We start from the raw sequence: 27021 nt of genomic DNA, 5'->3' as shown, positions 1-27021 counted from the left end.
TCTCTATATGTTTTCAATTGGCCAGAACGTAGCTTGTTTATCAACAGTGTCTTTGGGAGCTAGATGTGCTTATGGTGATATTTGCTGTTAAGAAGTAAGCCCTAGGGCTGGGAAGGTGGCTCAGTGGTAGAGTGCTTGCCTTGCATGCATGAGGCCCTGGGTTCGATTCCTCAGCACCACATAAGCTAAAAGAAAAAAGCCCAAAGTAGCGCTGCGGCTCAAGTGGTAGAGGGCTAGCCTTGAGCTGAAGAGCTGAGGGACGGCACCCAGGCCCAGAGTTAAGGCCCCATGACCGGACCCCCCCCCCCCCGCCAAAAAAAAAAAAAAGAATGCAGCACTATTGGAAGGTTATCACCAAACTCTTAAATTGCTGTGTGCTGATCTGGCTCGAGCAGTTTCCATATTCCTCCTGGAACTATCTCCCCCCCCCCCCCCCCCCACGAATAGTTTCTTGGTACTGGGCAGGAAGTGTGGTTTAGAATGTAGTAGTTGTGAATGCTTAAATGCTAATGCACTTTGTAGGGCTAGTAATGAGAAATGCCTTTCAAAGCATACTCTGACATATTTTGTGCAGCAGATTCAAATGGCTTTCATCATCATTTACCTGTAGAATAATTGCCTTAGGGTTATAGAAATTTCTATATGAGAAGATGAGGTGTAGAGTCTAGCTTTAAGGGCAAAGCAAAAGGTAGGCAGAGGAAAAAGTAAGCCTTTCTGTTCTTATCTCCCCTCCTGTGAATTCTGATGCATTTGGAAAGGGGTGGGTGGGTGGCACAAGTCATGCTGCCTCTGCTGCCATCACCTATTATGCTGCGCCACTGTGGGTATCTATATCCCTGATTAGCCTTGGATATTTTGGTATGTCTGCTTCCTGGTGTCCAATGAATTTGTGTATAGGACTTCTTTTAGCAAGAGGAGGTGTCCCTTCAAGTACTCTCAGTGTCATCCCTTGAGCTTTTAGGCAAGGCCTTGGGCAAACAGAATCTGGTGTAAGCCTGTGTTTTGCTTCTTGCTAACAACATTTCTGGAGCTAGTCCAGAGTGCTTCACATCACATGAAGGGCCTGCACTCCAGCATACTCTGCTTTCCCTTCTCCCTCTGGAAAACATAGCCTGTGAAGAGGGGAAACTACGGGGCTTTTCAGAACTCTTTTGAAGCCCATGGTATATCTAGTGGAGGGAACTTCACACAGAGGCAGACAGAGTTACTGTAGGAAGTTGTATGGTCCTTAGAATGTTTTTCCTTTTGCCATCCCCTTCTTGCTGGTTATTTTTTTCTTAACATAAAGAACATCTTTCCTATTAGTCTTGAGTCAATTTTGTGAAATTATTGTGTGTTGCTCCCCTATCACACACACAAAATCATACCATTGGAGGTTAAATTGTTTTGCTGTTTCCATGGGTAACAATTTAAACACCTTCCATTCTATAAAGAGAAACAAAAGATAATAAAAGGATGTATAGATATTAATAACATCCAAAGCAGGCTTTTAACACTACTTTTTAAAATTTTTTTTATTGTAAGGATTACAGTTACATGAGTAAGGTAATGAGTACACTTCCTATTGGGCATTGTTACCCCCTCCATTGTTTCCCCCTACTATCCCTTCCCTCCCTACCTTCCCCAAGGTTCTTTTTTTTTTTAATTGTTAACACTACTTTTTAAAAGTCAAACAGTCCCAGGAGCCTGTGGATCATGCCTGTAATTCTAGCTACTCAGGAGGATAGGGCTGAGGGTGCTGGTTTGATGCCAGCCTGGGTAGGAATGTCTGTGAAACTCTTATTTCCAACTGACTTCCAAAAAGTTGGAAGTGGAGCTATGGTTTAAGTGGTAGAGCACTAGCCTTGAGCAAAAAAGGCTCGGGGCTAATGCCCAGGCCATGAGTTCAAGCCCCAGCACTGGTACCAAACAAATAAAAGCCAAACTATGCTCTGGTGGCTCATGTCTCTAATCTTAGCTGCTTTGGAGGCTGACACCTAGAGATCATGGTTCAAAGCCAGTCTGGGCAGAAAAGTCAATGAGAATCTATTATTAACCAGCAAAAAACCAAGCTGACAGCATGGCTCAAGAGGTAGAGCACCAGCTGGGCAAGCTACTAGGCCCTGAGTTTAAACACCAGTCCTAAGAGAAAAAAAGAAGGTCAATAGAAAGCTACATAAAGCAACTGTTGTTTAGTTTTAGTTTTAGAAAAACAATATAGCTTTTAGTACAGATGTGTGAGTATTCTTCCTGTAGTTGTATATTCACTGTTGGGGTTTGTTCCAGAGTTCCCTAGAAAAGAGCAGGGTTCAGCCTCTTCCTTTATTTGGGGGCAACATTAGTGTCTTTCCCCTTCCATGGCACTTATTTTAGTACTTTTATAGTTCGTATGGGTGTTTGACTGTCTTATAGATTTAGAGGCTTGAGAAGATAATGTTTTACCTTTTCATGATAGCTAGAAATTGGAGCAGAACTTGGCCATTTTCACTTCCTCTTCATTTTTATCCTCACAGCTTCAGCTCCTTCCCTATCCCACTGCTTCCGTTACACTTATATCTTAATGTTTTCCCATGTGGGCCCTATTTCCTTCCCTAGATTTCTCTCCCATTCTTCCTTTGTCTTCTCTGAATCATGTCTCTGCATACGATCCAGTGGGTTTTCAGAATTCCCAAGAATTTAGGTCAGGGTTTCTGCCTTATGTTATTATTTGACCCTGGGTAACTCATTTTGTTAATTTGAATCTTAGTTGTTGTGTTTTTTTAATCTGTAAAGTATGTGTAGGGGTAACAACTGATCTGCTTTGTTGTATCAGTTACTCTGCAGACCAAATTAAATCTATGAGGTGGGAGCATGTTGAGATGCGGAGCCAGAGTGTCCTGTAGCCAGTTTTGGAATTTCTTCTTCCTCTCTGCCCCTCTTCCAGCCTTTTCTCTCATTTCATGGGTTATGGGGCTTGAATTCAGGGCCTGGGCGCTATCTCTGAGCTTTTCTACTCAAGGCTTCTGCTCTACCACTTTGAGCCACAGTGCCACTTCTGGGTTTCTAGTGCTTAATTATAGATAAGTCTCATGAACTTTCCTGCCCAGGCTGGCTTTGAACCATCATCCTCAGAGCTCAGCCTCCTGAGTATTGAGGATTATAGGCATGAGCCACTGGTGCCTGGCTCCAGCCTTTTCTTCTTTGCATTTGGTTCTATATACTATTTCTTCACCATTCCTAACTTTATAAATTTGTTGTTGTTGTTTTTGTCAGTCGAACCACAGTTCTACTTCCATTTTTTTAATTGTTAATTGGAGATAAGTCTCACAGACTTTCCTATTTGGGCTGGCTTTGAACTGTGATCTTTATATCTCAGCCTCCTGAGTAGCTAGGATTACAAATGTGAGCCATTGGTACTCCGCTTATTTGGTTATTTTTTTAATAATAGGCATTCTTCCCCCTTGATTAATAGGTGAGTTTTAATGGTCTTCTATCCCCATAAAATTGGAAAGTAAAATCATGTGTGATTTAGATGTATACTTAATGCTACACTTTTACAAAAGATAAGGATCTGTGATCTTGAAATTGAAAGTAGATTAATATTAACTGGTAATATTAGAAGCTGAAATATTTAAACTTTTATTTGCACTGTTCTGTTGATTTGTGAAACAATTCATTTGATTAAATTCATCAAACTGGTAGCCTATCAAAGAACAGGCCCTTTGAATTAATGATGAATGTGAATATTAGATTGTAATATTATCTCTATAAATTTGACGCCATGGGCCATGCTCTAAACTTGCTCAGAGCATATTGAAGGAAGACCAGAAAGTAGATTGAAAATACCTTAAGCTTAATAAAATATGCTTCACATTTAAAGAAAGTGGTCTCCAAAGTACCCTTGGTGCTATTAATGGAAATCAGCAGTCCTTTGAGCATTACTAAGAATATCCTCTGGATTTGTCTCTCATTCATCAGCTTTGATGTGTTGCTCTACTCAAATAGTCTGGTGTTTTCTGCATAAGCAAAACTGTGGAAGTAACCCTGGAGTCTGGTAAGGATTTAAAAAGTAAGAAATGTGAGATGCTCAGAGAAAGAGCAGGACTAGTGCAAATTGGCAACAGGAGGCCATCTGAATTTTTTCTCTAATTTCATCCAGGAATGTTTACATCATAAACACATGAGTCACGTATGTGAGGCTCTGTGTGCACACATCCAAATTAAGGAGGTGTGTTGTGGTTCTCACACAACTTTGAAGGATTTCATGGCTCCATGTAGATTTCTTTACCCTCAGAATCTTTTGTTTTTTGAGTGCAGTTTGGAAGACCTGTCCTACCTACCTCACAAGAAGTCTGTGAAAATTTAGGAGATAATGGATGTGCTGGAATAAGAATAGCAGGTGCTATTCAACTCACAGTATCACTCAGTGCTGCCTAACCTTGCCTATAAAGTGGAGCCCAGCTCTCTTGAACAAAGAAACCAGTGTTTTCAACATGAATTCATTCTGGCATGAATGTTGTTAGAGTTTCTTCTTGCCTTTTATGACTGATTAGCCTATTCGATGACTATTAGTATCTGTATAGTAGATTAAGATAATTTTAAATATATTCTGTAGGGTCTTATTACTTTTTTAGGAGAGAGATATTTCTGTGGCAGAAATACAGAAATCCTCTGTAACTAACAGGAACAACATATTTGATCAAAACAAATGTTGAATATGGTGATTTTTAAGAGGACTTTTTTGTGAGAGTGGAAAAAGAATATTTTTTTTTAAAAAAAAGCAGGCACTGGTGGCTCCTGTAATCCTAGCTCCTCAGGAGGCTGAGATCTAAGGATCTCAGTTCAAAGCCAGCCTGGATAGGAAAGCCCATGAGACTTTTTTCTCCAGTTAACCACCAAGAAGCTAGAAGTGGAGCTATGGCTGAAGTGATAGAATGTTAGCCCTGAGCAGAAAAGCTAAGAGATAGTGCCCAGACTTTGAATTTAATCCTCAGTACTGACACCAGAGAAAAAAAATGGCATGTCTCTATACACCAGAAAAACTAGTTTGGGATGTTAGCAGACTTTTCCACATAGCTGCAAACAGATGCTTCTTCCTTGCAAGCAAGCCTTCTTTGTGGTCCTGCTTTTGTTTTAAGAGCAGCAGCCAAGGAGGAGATTGTGGTTGTGGAGAAGATAGTTCAGTGGAAACAGAGTGTGGTCACCATGTCACGGATGCAGGGCTTCTGATGTCTGCTGCACCAGGACATACCAAGATACAGCCATGCTCTGTGGGGCTGGGGGGGCTTCTAGTGTATAATCAGAGTTGACAGAGATGACTGGGGACATGCAAGGCTGCAGCACTGCAGGAACGCTGTGACATTGCTGGAATGCTCTCAGGGGACAAAGCAGGCTTCAAGAATTACAGAAACAAGAGAATTTCTAAGTGAGGTTGCATTAGAGGTAGCCCGCTTTAGTAGCAGGAGCACAGGGAATAAGTGGAAGAGACCAAAACACTTTTAAGAGCAAATAAGATTAATTTATTGATGGTAGGGGAAGATAGAAAAAACAAATGAAATTTTTGCTTGCTGGTCTTAAAGGAAGTATGTTGACAGATGCCTGGAACCAATATAAATTTCCCTAGGGAAGAAAAACTACTGAAAAAAAATGAAGATTGCTTTAGAGCAGGTGAACCAAAAATGAGTACAGCTGATGAGAATACAAGGTCTCCATCAGTTGGGACTGACTGACTTAATTTCAGCAGTGGAGTGGCCACACAAAGCAATTGTCTGGAGTAGTATGCTATAGTTGAAGTGCAGAGGTTTACTTCAACCTGTTTGGAAATGAAATTGAGACACATTGAGTTTTAAGGCTAGAAAATATCTTTGCAATACTTTTTCTTTGTGTGTGAGGAAACTGAGACCTAACCAAAGGATTTAAGCAGCTTGCCCCAAGTGTCTCAGTCAGATAATGGTAGAACTGGGTCTACATAGAAATTGAAAGCAGTGGATGCTACCCACATAGCTTGAAACTCCCCTGATGCACTTGCTCCAAAAGCCTGCCACATTCAGCATTAAACATGGTCTTTATCTCAGTGAATTAAGAACTGGTGTATAGGAAGGCCCTATGAGGAACAAAACTGATAAAGGGACAGGATTTGTGTAATAATTCATTTAGCAATGTGAAGGGTTTTGCAGAAAAGGCAGAAGTATAATAGGGAAGAAAGGAAAGAATAGAAATAGTTATTATCTTCATTATTGTTATCAAATGATTATATGACATTCCATCTTCAAAACCTTTTAAAACTTTAATTAAGTGTCAAATGCAGTACAAATCTAAATTTCATATGTTGCCTAGAAAAGTAGATTGTGAGATTTAGTGAGAAATGGAGAAAATATATTAGATTCTCCAATTCAGATACATTGTTGAAATTGGCTCTATTTTAAAACAACTTTTATATATTAATTAAAAAGTGAAAGCATTGTTATGATATACTTTGCACTCAAGCTGTTGACAGAGATAAATGTAAACAGGATCAAAGGATATAGAACAAAACATTTTTGTTTTTTGTTGTTGTTGTTTATCTTTTACAACATTTGAAAATGAATAGATCTGCAAATATATTACTTTTCCCCCTTCGGAACTTGAGGAGTGTGATGTAACAGCTCATTTTGATTTTAAAAGGTTCCATATCAACCCAGCTAATAGTATTTTTTTCAATTCTTCCTGATGTAAATCCTATATCACAATTAAAATGTATCAGAAAAGGATCAGAAAATACATGTAGATCCCATACCTAAGAATAGTGAGATTTAAAGTAGAACCATTATAGGAGACATCTTCTTTTTGTTTAAAGATCACCTTCATTCACTCGTGCATAAAAAAAGATAATTCTTATAGCTAAAGGCCTGAGGTCCTACAACACTTTTGCTTCTTAGGGCTTTTCTTTTCAAGTCACACCTATGTTTTCTGGGGCAGTTTAGCAATGGAAGAAATGACACTTTTATTCTTGTAATGAGGCACCATTACTCTGAGGCCTTTTGTAAGGGTGTAATTTCAAACTTCATTACAGACTGAGGCGGCCTCACTGCCATTACTCAGGAAGATGTGCTTCTGTTGTAACTCTTCAATAGGCCTTACATTTTTAATGCTGCTTCTTAGAATATTTATGAATCAGCATCACCAGTAGGGGGTGTCAGTCTTTAAATAAATGCTGTGGTTCACAAGAATATTCACGACCACGTTTCACTACTTTCCTTGAGACTAGTCAGTTTACAACATCAAAGTTAAAAGTACAGTAATCCTAGCTACTCAGGAGGCTGAGATCTGAGGATCGTGGTTCAAAGCCAGCCCAGGCAGGAAAGTCCGTCAAACTTTTATCTCCAATAAACCACCAGAAAACTGGAAGTGGCGCTGTAGTTCAAGTGGTAGAGTGCTAGCCTTGAGCTGAAGAGCTGAGGAACAGTGCTCAGGCCCAGAGTTCAAGCCCCACGACGGACAAAAAACAAAGTACATGTTATAATCTGAAACAAATTTGGTTTGATTTAGTCCTTATGACTAGCACAGTAAAAGATATATGTATATGTGTATCCCTGCAGTTTTAATATTTTATCATCCAAGTTTGAATATGAAGATAACCTGCTAAATTCCACAATAGTTAATATACAATAATTGTGGTTTCTTTTCAATGTTCTACTCTGTGCCAGACTCCTAGCTACTCAAGAGTCTGAGATCTGAGGATTGCGGTTCAAAGACAGCCTGGACAGGAAAGTCTGTGAGACTCTTTTTTTTTTTAATTTTAATTTTAATTGTGAAAATACTGTACAGAGGGGTTACAATTACATGGACAAAATAATGAGTACATTTCTTATCAAGCATTGTAGCCTCCTCCTTTGTTTCCCCTTCCCATCCCTTCCCATCCTCCACTCCTGTGAGACTCTTATCTCGAATTAACTACCAGAAAACCAGAAGTGGTGCTATGAATCAAAGTGGTAGAGTGCTAGCCTTGAGCAAAAGAGCTCTGGGACAGTGCACAAGCCCTGAGTTCAAGTCTCACGACTGACCAAAAAAAAAAGTTCTACTCTGAAAAAGTGTGTGCTTGCCTAAGCTAGGCCTTAGTCTTGTTAGAAGGTTTGACCTTACAGAAATATTTAAAGATTCTGACTTCATGAATAAAAGATACTTGATGCTGTAAAATTTAATCCTGCTTATGAACTGTGCAGTGATTCCATTCAGGACGGAAGCTTAGTGTGCCAGACTCCAGGGTTAGGAGTTAGAAGACCTGTGTTTTGTGCCTCACCTTAAGCCCAGAAATCTGGGTATGGGGTCCTGTGGGAAGGGAGGGGAAGTCTCCCTATGCCAGTATCTCTTTCCTAGCCCCAGTCCCCCAGTTTTAGGGATTGCAACAGGCCTCGTGGCTTGCTATGGTTATATTACACATGGAAAGGCCTGTAGGTGTAAGCCATTATGAAAATGTGTATACACATATTTGAACAGGTTCACATAGGACTTTTCAAACGGGCATGTTAGTCTCAAAGAGTGCTTAGTGATTGTGATCCCAGCTGGTGTTCTTTTTCAGCTTTGGCTGTTTCTAATGTTAAGGCCGTGACAGTATATATTCAGTTTTAATCTACTCTGTACATACTGTGACAATTCCATGTGAATCTGTGAAAAATTCCATGACGGTATCCTGTTAATCCTCAAATAATAGACCGTTAGAAGTGAAATTTTACTGAGGAAATGTACACACTTCAAAGACTTGGGGTATGTTACAGATTTTTTTTTTTAACTTAACACCATTTTCCTTTAATCTGGGGATTTAAATAGTTTCTTCCTTGCAAGATGCTGTTTTATTCAACTTGAAATTGCTCTACATGTTTCCCTACATGATCTCTGTTTAATTCTGTGTGAAATGAATATTTGCCACCACTTGCTGATTTGCACTTATAAGCAAATCCAGATACCCAGCCCATACTCTGTCCTAAGTGCTGTAACAGAGGAATGGAAAGACATCCATTCAGAGAGTAAGGATGTAAATGGGTCCACTTTCTGCACCTGGACACAGGGGCATTCCCCTGGCCACAGTGACAGGATGTGATCCTGACCACTGTGAGCTGTTCCCACACCTGGGAGGCCTCACTGGGGCCACCTCCTGTGAATTTTGTGAATTACAGGTGTTTGATTTTTTTGCAAGGACTAGTCAGTGCATACATCACGCTGCTCTTTGGAGGCAGTCTATATACATGAAGCACTGAACTGCAGTGCATGCTATGCACCTATGCCTCCAGCTTGGTCTTTTGCTGATAAATTGGAGATAGAGTCTCAGAGACTTTTCTGCCTGGCTTGGCTTTGAACCACAATCTTCAGATCTCCACCTTCTGAGTAGTTAAGATTACTGGTATGAGGACACCAGAGCCTTGCTGCTTCAACTGCAGTTACTTCAGTTAAGTTTGGCTATGAAATGCCAAGTGCCCTAGCCCTTGTGACACTCACCCCTTTATTGGAAAGGCAGAAGTCCAATGTGTCTGCGATCCATGGATGAGTTTTTTAGGCCCACACAGTGCTTTAAAACTCAGAATTGGTTGCTAATACTTGACAGTTGGAAGAATTCACTTTAAATATCCAGATTTATCAATTATCTTTTTTTAAATATCAGAGGATTTGGTAGAATTATCCTATTATTTCACATGTCAAGTGTCAGTACTGTTCACTGCCCCTTCCCCCACTTTTCCTTTCCCTGCCTGGTTCCACCCATATTGAATGTCCCCTACTCTCCCCGCTTCCCTCTTCCACCTGTGAGCAAGATATAGTCAGCCTGGTGTGTGTGTATCCACCTGCTAATGCCTTTTGCCACCATAGTTTTATACTTGTATTTTAGACATTTGCAAGGGAAGGGTAGTACTCAAGACTCAGCACCTTCTAGGCATGTCTCCAACCCGGCATTTTGCTGGTTAATTGGAGATGGAGTCTCAGAGACTTTTCTGCCCAGGCTGGCTTCAAATTGGGATTCTCAGATCTCAGCCTCCTGAGTAGCTAGGAATACAGGTGTGACTCTACCAGCATCCAACTCTTAAATGCGATTTCAACTAGCCTATTTTTAAAAAGTGATTTTGTTTCAGCATTTAAGATCACCACTGTAGCACTACACCGTTGTTTCTTTACTCAGATGATGAATTTTTATTTGGCACACATCTTTTGTTAGAAAAGTGTCAAAAGAATAAAAAATTACAATATGTCTTTATTTAATAAGACTATTACATATTAATGTCTTGGTGTATACATTAATATGTGTAAACTAACACTTAATCTATTTAAGGATATATGAATCCAGTTAATACATTCTCAGCTTTCAGTGGTTGTAATAAAATTGCTTCCAGACCCTTGTGACTCAAGGAGTCTGAGATCTGAAGGGTAGTGCTTTAAGGCCAGAAGGGATAGGAAAATTCACTGTCCAAAATAACCAGCAAAAATCTGGACTGGAGTTATGGCTCAAGTGTCAGAGCACTACTCAAGCCAGCAAGTTGAGCAAGCTGGAGGCCATGAGTTCAAATCCCAGTACAACTGAAAAGGAAAAAAAAGCTACTGCTTAAATAACAGCATTTTTAAGATGAAGATGAAACAAGGCTTCAGGTATGGATTTTGTTTTGATTTTTATTTTTTCAAAATAGGTATATAGTCTAAGGTGACCTTGAACTCTTGATCATCCTCCCTCAGCCTCCGTGCTGGGATTACAGGTGACTACTACAAATGTGCAGCTTGGAGGTTAACTTTAGATGAATGCTTTTTCTTTTCAGAACACGACAGGAGAATGATATGGTTGATTCAGCACCTCAGTGGGAAGCTGTATTAAGGAGACAAAAGGAAAAAAACCAAGCGGACCCCAACAACAGGCGATCCAGACACAGATCTCGCTCGTATGTGCCACCTTTTTACACCGTCTCTCCAAACACTAGCTTAAAGTAGCACATGGATGCTCAGGCAGTCTAAGGAGTTTCACTGTAGCCCTGTTGTTTATTTGTCATATGCACCTTCTGATGTTTGTGACATTCATTAACTATATTTGAAGCCTCTGGAGCTCTGCTAAAACAAAATGTCAGAGAAACTAGGCTGTCAAAACCATATTCTTTGTGTATTATTTTTGAACAGATGTAGACATCCGGCTGGATAAATAGAAATAGGCTCCTTTGTTCTGAAGCCTGGCTGTTGGTAAAATACCTGCTGCTTCTCTCAATTCCAATCTGAAGAATTCTCTCAAGTCTTGTTCCAGACTGAGCCAGATGTGGATGTTTTCCCATCAAATTAGCGATTGCAAACAGTAGTCAGTTAGTGATTCATTACACCCCAGTGTTGGGGCTGGCATGCCCCTCCTGTTGCTAGGCAATGCCATGTGTTAATACTATTACCCCATCACGGTGATGATACCAGTCCACCAAATTAATTTCATTTGAGCTGATAAAATAAAATGTGTATGTGTGTTATTCTATGTATCATGATTCCCCCCTCCCCCCCCCCCCACTCCCATTCTGCAGATCCAGCTGTGACTCCAAGTGGGCGGTAAGGCATGTGGTGTGTTGCTTTGTGGGGGGGAGAGATGAGATCAGGGGGAGGATGCTGAGAAGTTGATGCAGAAACAAACCAGGCAGGTCCATCTGAGCGCTGAGGGAGCCAGGAAGGAGAGCATGAGGTCAGGCTGACAGAGGCCAGGAAGCTCCCAAAGTTACAATCCAGGAACCTGGGGGCGGGGCCGGGGAAGGGGGGAGGGTATGCGGGGTGGGGGGGAGTTAGCTCAGTCTAGGATGCGTACCATTTAATTAGAACTTCATGCACACTATGTTGGTTGCATTAGTGTATCAGAGTGAGACTGCTTTTGTACAGAAATCCTGAAAAAAGCTACTAAGCAGCATACATTATGACAGCTGTATTTATGAGTCTGTAATGATTCTACTAGGAAATCAATTAAACCATTGGTTTAAAAGTCTTTTGTCTTTTAAATATAGAGTTCTTTATGTATTCTGGACGCGTTCTTTTTTTCAGATTTATGGACAAATATTATGGATACTTTTTTTAATTCCAGTACTGGGACTTGAATTCAGGGATTCAAACTCACTTTGCTCTTCTTTCTTTTTTCTTTTTTTCTTAAAGCTGGCACTCTATCAATTGAGACATACTTCTACTTACAGCTTTTTTGCTGGTTTGTTGGAAATAAGAGTCTCATGGACTTGTCTACCTGGACTGGCTTTGAACCACAATTCTCAGATCTCAAGCTCCTGAGTAGCTAGGCTTACAATTGTGAGCCACCAGTACCTAGTTTATAAATATTTTTTTTGCCATCCTAGGGCTTGAACTCAGGGCCTGGGCACTGGCTCTGGGCTTCTTTTGCTCAAAGGTAGTACCCTGCCACTTGAGCCACAGTGCCACTTCTGGTTTTTCTGTGTATGTGGTACTGAGAAATCGAACCCACGGCTTCATGCATGCTAGGCAAGCATTCTACCACTAAGCACATTCCCAGCCCAGTGAATACTTTTTTTGGAGGGTGGTTTTGAACCCAGGCCCTCACATTTGCTAGGCAGGTGCTCTACTACCTGAACAATGCCCCTAGCACTCTTTTGCTTTTGTATTTTCACAACTTTTGAATTTCACCTGTGATGAGAATTCTTTATGAAGCTGGGATTAGAGAGGTATGCCGCTACAACTAGTCCTCCCCCCCCCCCCCTTCATCTTAAGGAATATTTTCCTATCCCAAGATTACAAAGATAGTCTCATCTTTTTCTAGCAGCTTCTAAAGTTTGTCTTATATTCAGACCTGGGATCCATCTAGGATTATTTCCTATATGTATATTAACTAGAAATTGAGAGGTTTATTTCAGGTATTTATTCAGTTATATCATACTATCTGTTGCAAAGACCAGCTTCTTTGAAATATCCTAGAGCCTTCCTTGAAAATCAGTTAGCTGCCTGTATGTGAGCCAATTTTGTTTTATTGATCTATTTGTCTATCTGTACGCCACTATGTTGTCTTGACTGCTGTAATTTATAGTAACACTTGAATCAGGCTGTGTAAATTCTACAACATTGTTCTTTTTCAAGATAGTTTTGAGCCATTTTAAGTTCCTTGTGTTTTTATATAAAATTTTTGATCAAGCCCGGTGCTGGTGGTTCATGCCTTTAATCCTAACTATTCAGGAGGCTGAGATTTGAGGATCGTGGTTCAAAGCCAACTCTGGCAAGAAAGTCCATGAGACTCTTATCTCCAATTAACCATCAGAAAACCGGAAGTGACACTGTGGCTCAAGTGGTAGAGTGCTCCCCTTTAGCTGAAGAGCTGAGGGACAGCACCCAGGCCCAGAGTTCAAGACCCAGGACCAAAAAAAAAAAAAAATTGACAAAAAAAAAAAATTGACAAAGTTGTCAGTCTTTTCCACCCATCTAGAAAAGGCTATAGGTTTAAAGTTAAGATTATTATTAACCCCAGAGGCCAGTTTTGAGAAAATTAATCTTACCTATCCACTTATTATTACTTAACTATATTATTATATATATTAACTATATTATTAACTTTATAATTATTATTTAACTTATTTACAATTTTAGTAGTTATTGTCAAATTTAATCCTAAATATTTAGTATTTTTGTTTTTGTTTTTTTATGCTGGTAGGAGGGCTTGAACTCAGTTCTTCAAACTCTCATATGGCTTTCTTGCTCACGGACTGTGCTCACTTGAGCCATATCTCCAGCCTGGGTTTTTGATGTTTAATTGGAGATGTAGTTTGCTTTTTGCTGTTTAATTGGAGATGTAGTTTGGTAGACTTTTCTGTCTGAGCTGACTTTTACCCTTGATACTGAGTAGCTTGGATTACAGGCTTGGAGCTTGGCAATCCTAAATATTTAGTGCTTTTTGATGATCTAGAATTTATATAGTTGTAAATTTCTTCCACTTATTTTTAGTATGTAGAAAAATCTGATTTAAAAAATACTGATAGTCAGGCATGGTTGTCCTTGTGAAACCCAAGCACTCAGAAAGAAGGCTGAGGCGGGAAGATTGTGAATTTGAGGCCAGTCTAGGGCTTTATAACGCATTCTACACCAGCATGGGTGACATAGCAAGTCAGTCCCTCAAAACACACTGCAACCTCACTAACTGTAGAAATTGACTCATGTGGGAGCATTATTTTGGGGATTTGCTGCAATCACATTGTTATAAACAGTAGTAGTTTTCATTTTAAACCATTTCTTTTATTTTTCTTCTCTTGTTGTACTAGCTAGCTCCTACAGCAAACGGTTGAATTATGATGTAGAACAGGAGTTGTGGTAGAAAGCAGATATTCTTGGTTGGTTCTCTCTTATGAAGCTGAATTCAGTAGTTCACATTAGTGCCTTAATAATGAGGAAAACTCTCTTCTGTTCCTCTTTTGCTGAGTTAGTGAAGAGTTTTTTTTTTTTTTTATTGTTGTTTGTGTGCCAGTCCTAGGGCTTGAACCCAGGGCCTGAGCACTGTCCCTGAGCTTTTTTTGTTTAGAAGTAGCATTCTACCATTTGAGCCACAGATCTACTTCTGGACTTTTGGTAGTTTATTGGAAATAGTCTTTCCTGCCTGGGATGGCTTTGAACTGCTGTCCTCAGATTACAGCATCCTGAGTAGCTAGGATTACAGGTGTGAGATAACATCACCCAGAATAATAAAGTTTGTTTCTTGAATGAGTTTTGAATGCTGTTGTATTTTTATGTACCTATTGAGATGTTTGCATATGGATTTTTCTTCTTTGTTAGTGGAAGAATTATATCAATTCAGTTTTGTTTTGTTTTGCTTGTTATGGGTTGTGAACTCTGGGCCTGGGCTCTGTCCCTCAGCTCTTCAGCTCAAGGCTAGTGCTCTACCACTTGAACCACAGCCCCACTTTCAGCTTTTTCTGCTTATGTGGTGCTAAGGAATCGAACCCAGGGCCTCATGCATGCAAGGCAAGCACTCTACCACTGAACTACCTTCCCAGCCCCAATATATCAATTCAGTTTTGAATCATATGTGCTATCTTTTTTTGTACATTGCTACATTTTATTTGCTATTTTAAAATAGTTTCACTATTTACAGGAAATATTGATCCATAATTTTCTTGTAATATTTTTGCTAGGCTTTTTGGTAACAGAGTTCTCAGATAGCTTTTTTAAATTTTTAAATATTTTTATATAATTCACCAGTGAACAAGACACTATGTTGAAAACTTTACAACGTGGAGGATGGGGCAGGAGGAGTTGGGGAGGAAGAGAGGGAAGGGATGATAGTGGAAAAACAAAGGAGGAGGTAACAATGCTTGATAGGAAATGTACTTATTACCTTACTCATGTAACTGTAACCTCTCTGTACAGTATTTTGACAATAAAAAAACATATAAAAATAATTCACCAATGAAACCATTAGTGCCTGGAGTTTCCTTTATGGGACATTTTAAATTACAAAGTCAATTCTTTTTTTTAAATATATGACACTATTACTATTTCCTACTTGTTCTGTCAAGGTTTCGATAATTTGTTTTTAAAAGAATTCACGGGGGGCTGGGAAGGTGGCTCAGTGGTAGAGTGCTTGCCTTGCATGCATGAGGCCCTGGGTTCGATTCCTCAGCACTACATAAGCAAAAAGAAAAAAGCCAGAATTGGTGCTGTGGCTCAAGTGGTAGAGTGCTAGCCTTGAGCTGAAGAGCTGAGGGACAGCGCCCAGGCCCAGAGTTCAGGCCCCACGACCGGACCAGAAAAAAATTAAAAAAAAAAAAAAAAAAAGAATTCACATACTTGCATCGAGATCTTCCCAAAGTCTGTTTCTATGTACTATTCTTACCCCAGTGCCTAGTTATGTTTACATTCCCCTGACTTTTCATGACTGGTGATTTTTTCTTGTATGCTAGAAATTTTAGGTGAGTGTTTGCAGAGGTCGGGACTATGCAGTCTTTCTTTGCAGTGTCAAGTTTTGTTTTGGAAGGTAGTTAGATTACTGCTGAGCCTCTCCATCTTATCAGGCTCTTTTTTGTTTCCATAATGTGGAACTTCTTAGACTTTGCCACTGGCCTAGAATACACTGTGCTTGGTCCTCACTGCCAAAGCTGGTCCTCCTGAGGTCAAGCTTCTTGGTCCCTCCCTTGCTTGCTCTCTTTCTCTCCTCTCCACTTCCCTCTTGCTCTTTCTTACCTCAGGACCTTGTGCTTGCCAAGCAGAGGCATTCTACCACTTGAGTCAAACCCTCAACATGATTTCTCCCGCTGTGACTGCCATAGAACTTCTCCCTGTCTGGTGTCTCTGATGCCCTCAGCCTTGCAGTAGCGCTTTCTCTGAAGGCCCCTGACAGTCTGACCTGCTTGTTATGAATGTTTTGTTTGGGGAACATACTCAGCCGTTTTAAGGAAAACTCCCATTCTGAATTCTGGAGTCTGAGGTGAGGGGAGGGGGGCTCCCCTATTCTTCCCCTCCTGAGCTTCAGTTTCAGCCTAGTCAACAGCTTCCTTTTTCTGATCTCTGTGTCCTCAGCTCCATGAGACTGTTGTATCCTGAGCTGTACTCCCCCGCACCATTAGGAAGATACCCAAGCAGAAAGCTAGAGAAGTGGGACCTTATGCTTCCTTTCTCTCACAGATCATGGGTGCTGCCTAGTACCTGAACACAGTTCTCTGGGTTGTATCTGGGGTGGTTAGTGAAGATGGGAGGTTCATCTGATGCCATTGACTCCATGGTGGCCAGAGGAACGTTCCTTCTTCCCTTTTCATTAGCAGATCTTAACTGTAGAAAACAATGGGTTTCATGTTGACATTTTGTACATGTTCATAATGTACTTGGTCATATCCATCCTATTACCCTGTAGTGTTCTCCCTCTGTTCCCCTACTGGCTCCCTAAGAAATATTCTTTTGAAGGAAATAAATATCTGTGCATTGAGAATTGCTTCTATTTGATCAGCTGAAATCAGTAAAAAACAAATCTAATGGTATTAAGTCTTTTTTTTTGTACCAGTGCTTGAACTCAGGAACTCATGTTTTCTGGGTGGGTAGCCATGCCGCTTTACTGAGAAAAGAAGGAATGAGCTGGGGATGTGAGGGTAGGAGTGGGTAGACCAAGTTTCTGTTTAATTAATTTGAGATGCCAAGTAGACAGTCAGATGGAAGTGTTATATGGACAACTCGGTAAATGTATTATCTCAGCTAGGCACTGATGTCTCTCAAGTCTGTAATCCTAGCTGCTCAGGAGGCTGAGGTCTGAATATCGAGGTTCAAAAGTAGCCATGGGGAAGTGGCACTTTGGCTCAAAATGGTAGAGCACCATCCTTGAGCAGAAGAACTCAGAGAGAGCACCCAGACCCTGAGTTCAAGACCCTTGACTGTCAAAAACAAAACAAAACAAAACTATCCATGGAAGATAAATGTGAGAGACCTTTATCTCTAATTAATCAGCAAAAAGTGGGCAGTGGGGATGTGCCTCAAGTGGTAGGAGTACTATTAATGAGAACCCCAGGCCTGGAGTTCAAGCCCCAGTACCGCCTCATCCCTCAGAGTATTATGTTTTTGCAGATGATGAATTGGCTTTGTACAGAACAAGCTGAACTTAGTCATCAAAAGTTCTGAAGTTTATTCATAAGTTTATAAGTTTATTCTGGGTACTGTTGACAGTCTGTTCATATTCAAGGACCCTTAATTTTAGCTTATTATTCTTCCTCTTCCTCTTAGCTTTTCCATGATCTTGCAGCTCCTAGTTTCTTCTCCATGGAGAGTGCAATCCTCCTGAGATTTTTCTGAACTTTAAGAGAGGTCACATATGTTACACATATCTGTGACATAATAAATAGAATGGAAGTTATATTAAGAAATTCTCTAGGCTGGATGCCAGTGTCTCATGCCTGTAATCCTAGCTACTCAGGAGGCTGAGATCAGAGGATCATGGTTCAAAGCCAGCCCAGGCAGCAAAGTCTGTGAGACTCTTATCTCCAATAAAATACTCCGAAAAAAGCCAGAAGTGTCTCTGTGGCTCATGTGATAGAGTGCTAGCCTTGAGCAAAAAGAAGCTCAGGGACAGTGCCCAGACCCTGAGTTCAAGCCTCAGGGAGGAAAAGGAGAAATATCTGAGGAAAGTAACTGAAAAATTGTTCTTTGCAGAAAAATATATCAATATAATGTATATATATTATGTATATTGTATATAACATTTTCTGCATGCGTCTATTTGGCATTTCAGATAATACAGTGAGCTATGGATCTCTCAATTCCTCCCATGTTCTTAATTTCCTGCTTCACTGTGTATAAATGTCTCTTACAGAATTCCTGAAGCTCAGAATGTGATGATCTATAGTTATTCATTCATTATGGTTTTTTCTATCCCAAATGAAAAGCTAGAAAATTCAATTCATTATTAAGTACCAGAGACATAGTGTATGAAATACAAAGCCTCCTATCTTATAAAGCATTCATCAGCAACAGATTGGATCTTGTCTGGGAAAACAGTAGGAAGTTGTAGTACTATCTGGTCCAGTCTTCAGGTTTAGAACCACAAGGTTTACAATTGTTAGGAGAAATGTTAGCATCACCGAAGGAAACTCTTTTTTGCTCCTTTTTTTTTTTTTTTTCAAGAATCCATGAAAGGTATTTTATTCACTGAGCCATGAAAGGTATTTTACTCACTGAGCTATGCTGAGGAGGCATTGGAGCTCAAACAATAGCTTTGCAAGTTTCAATGAGTGGGCTCGGGCTCCCTCTTGTGGTGATGTCTTATTATTTTTATTGCAAACTACTGATATCTGGATGAGGTTGTCAAGGTGATGTTTCCAATGAAACGTGATTTTTCTTCAGTGGCCCCCAGTCAAAAATTTACTTGATGATTATCAAAAATAATTTCCCTGGCCTATCCTTCCTTTTCTGTTCTCAGATGGCAAATCTTTAAGTCTGTAGGTTATAAAGTCTTTAGATTATAAATGAAGCATAGTTGCAGAGATGAGTGTTGCTTTCTTTATCTACAGGAGAAGCCCTGATGTCCAAGCAAAAGAGGAGTTATGGAAACATATTCAGTGAGTATTGGGGTCTTTACATCATTGTTCTAGAATCCAGGTAGTACAATGCAATACCAAGAAGAGCCACTGAGAGGCAGCTTTGGTCCACAGCCTGCCAGCTGGCTACTTACTATATGCTGTCCAAGCCCAGGGTAGGGCAGCAGCCCAGAGAAACAGTTCCAGATAGCTCCTGTTTGAGGTCACTTACCTCATCCATAAGTGGAGCTCAGATATACCAATAGTTTATAAATACATACAAAAGGAAACAAATCCAGAAGAAAAGAGACCTCTACCACAAGGGAAACAGGCAGGGGATGGCAGAAGTGTACATGTAGAAAAGCCAAAGAAAGAAGCATAAGAGCTACCAGAAGGGTTTCTTTCCATTTTTCCTTAAAGACATTTTTTTTCATTCATACCCCTGCTTTATATATATGTTAGTTTCACTAGTGCATTTTAGAACATTATAAAGGAAAAGATACATACACTGAAAGATATCAGTGTATATATATATATATACTGACATTGCAATGTTTTCTCTCATGATTATTTCCTTCTAGAAAGGAATTGGTAGATCCATCTGGATTGTCAGAAGAGCAATTAAAAGAGATTCCTTACACTAAAATAGAGTGAGTATGTCATTGAAAATCTTAATGTTTTACTAATGCTAGGGGAGAAATTCCTTCTTGCATTTCAGTTGTGCTCTTTGTAGTGCTTTCATTTCTATATTTTAACAGAAATGAAAAGTGAATATGGAAGCAGGTGCTGGTGGTTCACATCTGTAATTCTAGCTACTCAGGAGGCTGAGATTTAAGGACTGCAGTTCAAAGCCAGCCTGGGCAGGAAGGTCCATGAGACTATCTTTAATTAATCACCCAAACAGCTGAAAGTGGAGGTATGGCTCAAGTGATGGAACACTAGCCTTGAACCAAATAGCTCAGGGACAGTGCACAGGCTCAAATTCAAGTCCTATGCGCGCACACATGTGCACTTGCGCACACATACACACACACAAACACACAGAAGTGAATGTGGAAAAAGAGACAAAAATGGATGTTAAAGCTATCCTCATTCTTCAGTCATTCCATTTCCTGTAGCTGTCCATTTGTACAAGGTAGGTACAATGGGACTTTTGATGAGTAAAATCCATTTTAAAAGGCTTCTTTCTGTGATATTTATTGATTGAAACAAAGTTTGTTTATTTTTTATTTTGGGGGGGTCCGGTGGTGAGGCCTGAACTCTGGGCCTGGGTGCTGTCCCTCAGCTCTTCAGCTCAAGGCTAGCGCTCTACCACTTGAGCCACAGCACCACTTCTGACTTTTTTCTTTTTGCTTATGTAGTGCTGAGGAATCGAACCCAGGGCCTCATGCATGCAAGGCAAGCACTCTACCACTGAGCCACCTTCCCAGCCCTCAAAGTTTATTTTTAATCCATCACCTAACATCTAAAGAATTATGTTTACCATAAAATCTGCCTTAAAGCACAAAACATTTGTTGTAGAACTAGCATGTGGAGTTGAACAGGCTTCACAAGCATTGGAATGTGGTTCCCGGTCCCCAGTCCGGTGGCTGCCCTGTTCATTGTATGTGCTGCCTTGCTGGGATTGGTCAGAAGTTTGTGCCCACTCCATTGGTTGCTTTCCCTTAGGCAACCTGTGCTTCTTTCATACTCAGAAAATTCAGGTTGATAAATCCTAGCCTCTCCCTACCACCCTTATAGGACACAAAGATGGAAGTTTTAAAAATCAAATGCATAATTGATTAAAGTGTACCATGTAGTTTGTTTAAAATGTAATGGTTTAGTATGTTTACAATGTGAAATCATTAAATCAAGCTGATTAACATATCTGTCACCATACATTTCACTTTTTGTGGTTAGAACATTTAAGATCTAGCAAGTAAAGACTTCTTATTTATTTGTTTATTTTGGTGGTACTGGTTAAGATCTGAGTCTCACGGACTTTTCATTGTAGGCTGGCTTTGAACCTGTTCTCAGGATCTCAGCCGCCTAAGTAGTTAGCATTACAAGTGTGAGCCACCAGAGCCAGGCAAGATTGAATTCTTAATGATAGACTAATTAGCAGACAAGAGTATGATGAATGCTTTCTGATAGGCATGAGATGCTATTTTGACTACATTGTATCTTCCATACTCCTGGAGAAAAATCAACTGTAAGGTTGAATTTAGATTGGTGGTTAAACAAATATCCACCTGTATATGCAAATACTCTATAAACAGTTCTTGTTTCATGGATGGCTGAGGGAGTGTTTCATTTTTATTATTATTATGAACAGATCATGACGTTTAAGTCACTAAAGGCTATCAGGCCTGTAAGAAGCAAGTTCTTTTAAAAACCAGCCATTTTTGCAGTTTTAGTATTCAGGAAGAATCAAATTATTCTGTTCTAATTATTTTTATGGATTGTTTGCTTTCTTCTCTGTCTCTCTCTCTCCTTCCTTCTTGCTTTTTCCTTCCTTCCTTCCTTCCTTCCTTCCTTCCTTCCTTTTTCCCTCCCTCCCTCCCTCCCTCCTTCCTTCCTTCCCTCCCTGCCCATTCTTTCTTCTTTTTGTCATTCAGGACTCAGGGTGACCCAGTCCGAATCAGGCATTCTCATTCACCACGAAGTTACCGCCAATATCGAAGGTCCCAGTGTTCAGATGGAGAGCGATCAGTTCTCTCAGAAGTGAAGTAAGTGGGCAGGTCTGAGGACATTGGCATGTGGTTCCAAAACAGCCTTTGCCAATGAGGGAAACAGCCCTCTTTCACTTAAGTTCTGAGTCTAGCTACTAACCTATTGTATTTTGTGGTGTGTATGTGGTGGTGGTGGGGGGGGGGGGAGGCGGTATTTACTGGAGTTTGAACTCAGGACCTCACACTTGCAAGGCAAGCACTCAAAACCATTTGAGTCTAACCTCCAGTCTTTTTGTTGTTGTTGTTACTTTTTAGATAGGGTCTTGGGAAAGTTTCCCCTCTTGGTGCTGGCCTTGGACCTTGATTCTCCCAGTTTCTACTTCCCAAAGAGCTGGGAAGGCAGGCATGAGCCACTGTGCCTAGGCTCTTCATTAATTTTAAAACTCTCTTGCAGTTCAAAGACAGATTTGGTACCACCTCTTCCTGTGACCCGTTCTTCAGATGCTCAGGGTTCTGGTGGTTCTACTGTTCATCAGGTTAGTAATAATGAAGTTTAGAAGGTATACTACTGTTGACAAATTTCAGAAGCTTTTTGTGCTTTGGAGAATTCCTTTTGGTAGGTAAGATAATCATTAAGTACATTCTGAGATTCTTGCTCTTTCTTGGAAGCACCGGGATTTGAACTCAGGACCTTGGGCTTGTTAGGCAAGCAATTACCACTTAAGCCACAGCTCTGCTCCCAACTTTTTAATGGTTAATTGTAGATAAGAATCTTACAGACTTTTCTGCCCAGGCTAGCTTTCAACCATGACCCTCAGATCTCAGCCTTCTGAGTATCTAGGAATATAGGTAAGAATAAGGACCACTGGTGCCTAGCTTCCCTACTTAAAAAAAGGCGTTTTAGGTATTTTTCAAGCCAGAGAAACAAAGTCAAAGTGGGGACAGATGTTATTGTTAACTATGGCAGACAAAACAATTACTCAAATCCTAATTTAGTTGTCTTTCCTTTCAAAAGGAGGTACCTACATCCGTGAAATTTGTCACAAATGTGGTTGAAGGAAACTAGCTGCCTTAACATAATTTAACCCTCTCCTGAATTAGGTATCAGAGAACTTTGTCTTTTTGCACTATTTGACATCATTCTCACAGCAGATATTTAATAGGATGGGCTGACAATTGGATGGACTTATAGGCTTGTTAACTACTACAAATGCAAAGTTGACATTTATGATTGATTTGTGTCAGCCTATTGTTCTGCAGTTTTCACTGGATCAAGAATCCTGTAGAGAATCTCACTCCATAAAAATGTGTGTAAGCCTATGCATTTTAAAAACTTGGGAGTTCATAGGCTAACTTACAAAGCTGTTGTCCATCATATGCTATCTTTAATTTGTCCTGTTTCTTTTTTTTTTTAATCAATGACTTGATTAAAGGACAGAAAAAAACCCCAAAAACCTTATGTTTCCTTAGAAACAGATCAGCAGATGGAGATTCATGTGCCAGAAGTTTATCGGAAAGTACCCTGTGGTACTTGTTGGGAAGTGAAAGGAGAGAGATTTGGGCAGAGGCACAAGCTAAACTGTGTAGCTCAGTCCTATAACCGCAGTGGTGATCCTGTGGGAAGCTCTGGAGCTTCAGTCATCCAGTCTTGGGCTGAGGAGGTTGAGTGTTGTGGGTGAGGGCTGTTCTTGGAAGACTCATGGTATTGGGGAGGCTCTCTTCAGCCTAGGATAGTTCCAGAGGGTCTCAAATTTGAGCTGTACAGCAAGCCAGGACTCCCAATAGCCTCAGCCTGGAATGGAAATCTGAGCAACAAACACAGCTTCTATGACAATCTGTATGATTTATCAGCATCACTGAGGAACCTCAAAAATGGCAAATTATGCATAATAGCTCTCACTTTGCTGTATGTAAGTCAGGTACATCTTGCCTGTGGTGATCCTAAACCTGCTTTCAAATTAAACAGCTACCTATGCACTGAACATTTGCAATAAGTGGTAATAAGCACTGGCCCAAGCAGTCAGTAAATCACAGCTCATCACCTGATCAGTCCACTGCCTGTTCTGGTACAGGCACTAATAACAAGGTTTCTTGTTCTTAAATAATTAGTATTTGATAGGGACAGAACATAGTCCACATTCTGACCCTTTACAAAAAAATACTTGCTAACTCTAGCATATACATATAAACAGACAAAAGAAAAATCATGTAGGTATTTTGAAATGATAAAGGTCTAAGTTAAGAGAATCAACAAGGTAATCTCACTTAAGTAGGTGGTTAGAAGCCACTTCAGAATGTGGCAGTTAACACTGAGACTTGACAGGTTACTAGGTAGAAGGCTGATGTAAGCAAAGGTAAGAGCCTGGGAGGAGCTGATGCTATGAAGAGTCAAAAGACCGGAATGACCTGAGCACACAAAGTGAGGAGGGGAGGGCCTCGAGTCCAGGAGATAAGTGTTTAGATTTTACTTTTTGTTCTGTGTACCACAAAGTAAGCCATTTATTTGGCTGCCACCTGGGAAGGGGGCTGGTGTGACCAGTGGAACAGGAAATTTGCATCTCCCAAGTTCCAACTTTGGTACAGAGTTCTGGCAGTAATCTGCAAAATACTTCAGAGCACATTTTCATGCAAGAGGCAGGCAGGAAGAGGATGGATTGGGGACTTGACTCACTGGCTTATTTAATGTCTGCGGACAAGGAGTCCCAGACCAACTTGAAAAGCAGTTTTAAGTCACTTTCTAGTTTTTCTACTGGAAGGCCTTCTAATAAAATCCCTTTTCCTCTCTAATGTACACCATCATCCTTTGCTCACAAAACCTGTCCATTTAGAAACCTTTCCTTTAATACAGATCTGTATTTACCATGCTTCTGGAATTTTTATTAAATAGGCAATGCTTTGCTACAGCAGACAAACCACTCCTAAGAACACAGGGAAGTGACTTCTTAAAGAGTGATTTGTGTTTAGCTCAAATAGATCTTGTGTTTGTGTATATGTGCCAGTTCTGGAGCTTGAACTTAGGACCTGGGAATTGTCCCTGAGCTTTTTGCACAAAGCTGGCACTCTACCACTTCAGCCACTTTCTGCTTTTTGGTAGTTAATTGGAGACAAAAGCCCCATAGTCTTTCCTGCCTGGGCAGGCTTCAAACCTTGAATCTCATATCTTAGCCTCTTCTGCTCAGAAAAGTAGACTGAGATCCTGGCTTAGGAATTACCAAATATTTGTGTATTTGCTTGAATTATGCCTTAATTTTAGGGAATTCTAATTATGCGTATTAGATTGACTTTAAGATTAAACCCGTCTTTGTTACTTATATAACTATTTAGAGGGAATATTTAGTGAACAGACTGCAGCTCTGGTGTATGTGCACGCCAATCCTGGGGTTTTAACTTGGCCAGGGTGATATCCTTGAGCTTTTTTGCTCAATGCTGCTGCTCTACCACTTGAACCACAGCTCCACTTCTGGCTTTTTTTTTTAGTTTATTGGAGGGAAAAGTGTCAGGGGCTTTACTGCCCAGGCTGGCTTCAAAACCAGATTTAACCTCCCGAGTAGATTACAGGCATGAGCCACATGTGCCCAGCATGTGCCATTTGTGCTCGGCATGCATTAACTTTGAATATCTAGTTTAGTACCATAAAAATTTTAAAGTGTAATAATTTCTGACTTGAGACAGGGTTTGACTTTAATCAGCCTGTCTCTCAATGTGGGATTCTACACTGGCTTCTGATGTATCTTTTTTAAAAGCTTGCTTTGGCTGCATTTTCTTCTTCTGACTTTTAAAAATATTTTCTTTCAGAAAAGAAATGGGTCTAAAGACAGCCTGATTGAAGAAAAATCTCAGTTATCTACAAGCAATCTGGTTGGAAAGCACACAGCAAAAACAGTGAAAACTATTCAAGCTGCCCGTCTCAAGATAGACACTTGAACTTAGTGAAGAGCCAGCAATGGGTTGGGAGGGGTGTTATCACTGGTACTTTTGAAACTGTGAATTAGGTAATTAAGCAAGTATTTTGGACCTGTGTCTCCCGAGTACAAAAAGCATCCTTTACTTCTTTTAAAGATCTACATCATACTTGAGTTGAATGATCTTTGCATTATAACTGGAAGGACAGTCTTGTAAACTTGATGTTGCCTCTTCCTTTCTGAAACTGGATACCAACCATCTATTATCTGCCTACAAGCACCACCAGATGCTTCTAATCAGCCTCCAGGACTCCTGGCCTGCAGCTGGCTTTTGCTCTTGGCAATAGAATGCCAAATGGGCAGAAAGTGATCTCCCCAGCTCCAGGTAGTTTAAAACTAGTGCTCCACACAGAGACATTAACTTTTGGACTGTTTTTATTCACATGAAGCTCCCTGTAATATTGTATTTTGTGGCATTAAGTTCCACTGGTCATTTACAAATGATGTAAGAATCTTGTTTTTCAGTGTTACTGTTTTTAGTGTCCTTGTCTTGTGTTTACTGAGTGGGAGAGGGAAGCTATGTGTCAATGCAAGTTGTCTTTCCATTCTTTTAACTGGATCTCCACATGACCACAGTAGACCCACACAGAGCATCTTTCCTGGCTGCAGTCCTCCACAGCTGTCCTCACCTATGCTTCAGGGCTTTCTCACCCATATTCCTGCCTCGGCCCTCCTCTTTGTCATACATGGGAGTATAGTAATTCCCTCCGGCTCCAACTTTTCCATTGTCATCTAAATTTCTGAGGTAATTGACCTTCAGTATCCTCTAATGCTGTTTTTCAAGCCATTTCTAATGTGGACCCTCTACTGTATTCACCAGTCCAAGAATGTTTAGGTCCTAACATTTCATTTCTGTTCTGACCACCTTTTATAGCTCATCCATTTCAAACTCAGACCTACCTAGGAACTCTCTACCCCAGGGTTTTGTTTATATTTGTGACCTTATGGTTTCTTATTTCAGAGCAGGTTCTATCACAAGAAAATGCTGCCCAACAGCTATAATTGGGCCCACTAAGCTTGTGACGGGTTAAATACCCTTGTTTAACTGGTCTAATCTAGACGGTAATCTGCTATCTGCTCTGGACTGTTTTCTACCAGATTTTTATTTCTTGCTTTAATAAAGTCCAAACCTGAAGTGGTCTGGTCTTTTCTACCTACCTCTTCAACCTCACCATCTCCAGCTCCTACAAGAGCCATCTTAACAAGGCAAGAGGGAAAAACCGAAGCAATCAGAGAAGCTTGACTTATCATCATACTTCCAGTCCCACTCTGACTAGCTCATGCTTTTGACTTGTCAAATGGCATCATAGGATTCATCTCACAAACAATATTTTGTGAAGATATTCCCTTATCAGCTGTTTCCTTCCAGAGGAACTGTGTTTTACATCTTGTTTCCAGCTCATAGTACAGTGCTTTCAATAAAATTTTCAGAATGCTTGATCATGCTATTTGTTCATTCCTATTAGATAGGCTCTTGACAATGGC

The 27021-nt window shown here is 40.3% G+C and overlaps 1 protein-coding gene across 3 annotated transcripts in view; it reads left to right on the top strand.

Moving 5' to 3' along the window:
• Epb41l4a (erythrocyte membrane protein band 4.1 like 4A) overlaps positions 1-26972 on the top strand; it is a 238135-nt gene extending 211163 nt beyond the window's left edge. For all 3 annotated transcript variants that reach the window (XM_042692096.1, XM_042692095.1, XM_042692094.1), the window contains 6 exons: positions 10731-10850; positions 18918-18965; positions 19505-19573; positions 21521-21631; positions 22029-22110; positions 25370-26972. In XM_042692096.1, the coding sequence (XP_042548030.1) occupies positions 10731-10850; positions 18918-18965; positions 19505-19573; positions 21521-21631; positions 22029-22110; positions 25370-25498 (559 nt within the window). In that variant the 3' untranslated portion in view covers positions 25499-26972. The remainder of the gene's footprint in view (positions 1-10730; positions 10851-18917; positions 18966-19504; positions 19574-21520; positions 21632-22028; positions 22111-25369) is intronic.
• Positions 26973-27021: the final 49 nt, after the last annotated feature.

The sequence above is a fragment of the Dipodomys spectabilis genome, unplaced genomic scaffold (assembly GCF_019054845.1).
Source record: "Dipodomys spectabilis isolate Male_0828 unplaced genomic scaffold, ASM1905484v1 ptg000147l, whole genome shotgun sequence".
Taxonomy (NCBI): domain Eukaryota; kingdom Metazoa; phylum Chordata; class Mammalia; order Rodentia; family Heteromyidae; genus Dipodomys; species Dipodomys spectabilis.
The sequence above is the reverse complement of the archived record's forward strand: the minus strand, read 5'-3'. Positions and strand labels throughout refer to the sequence as shown.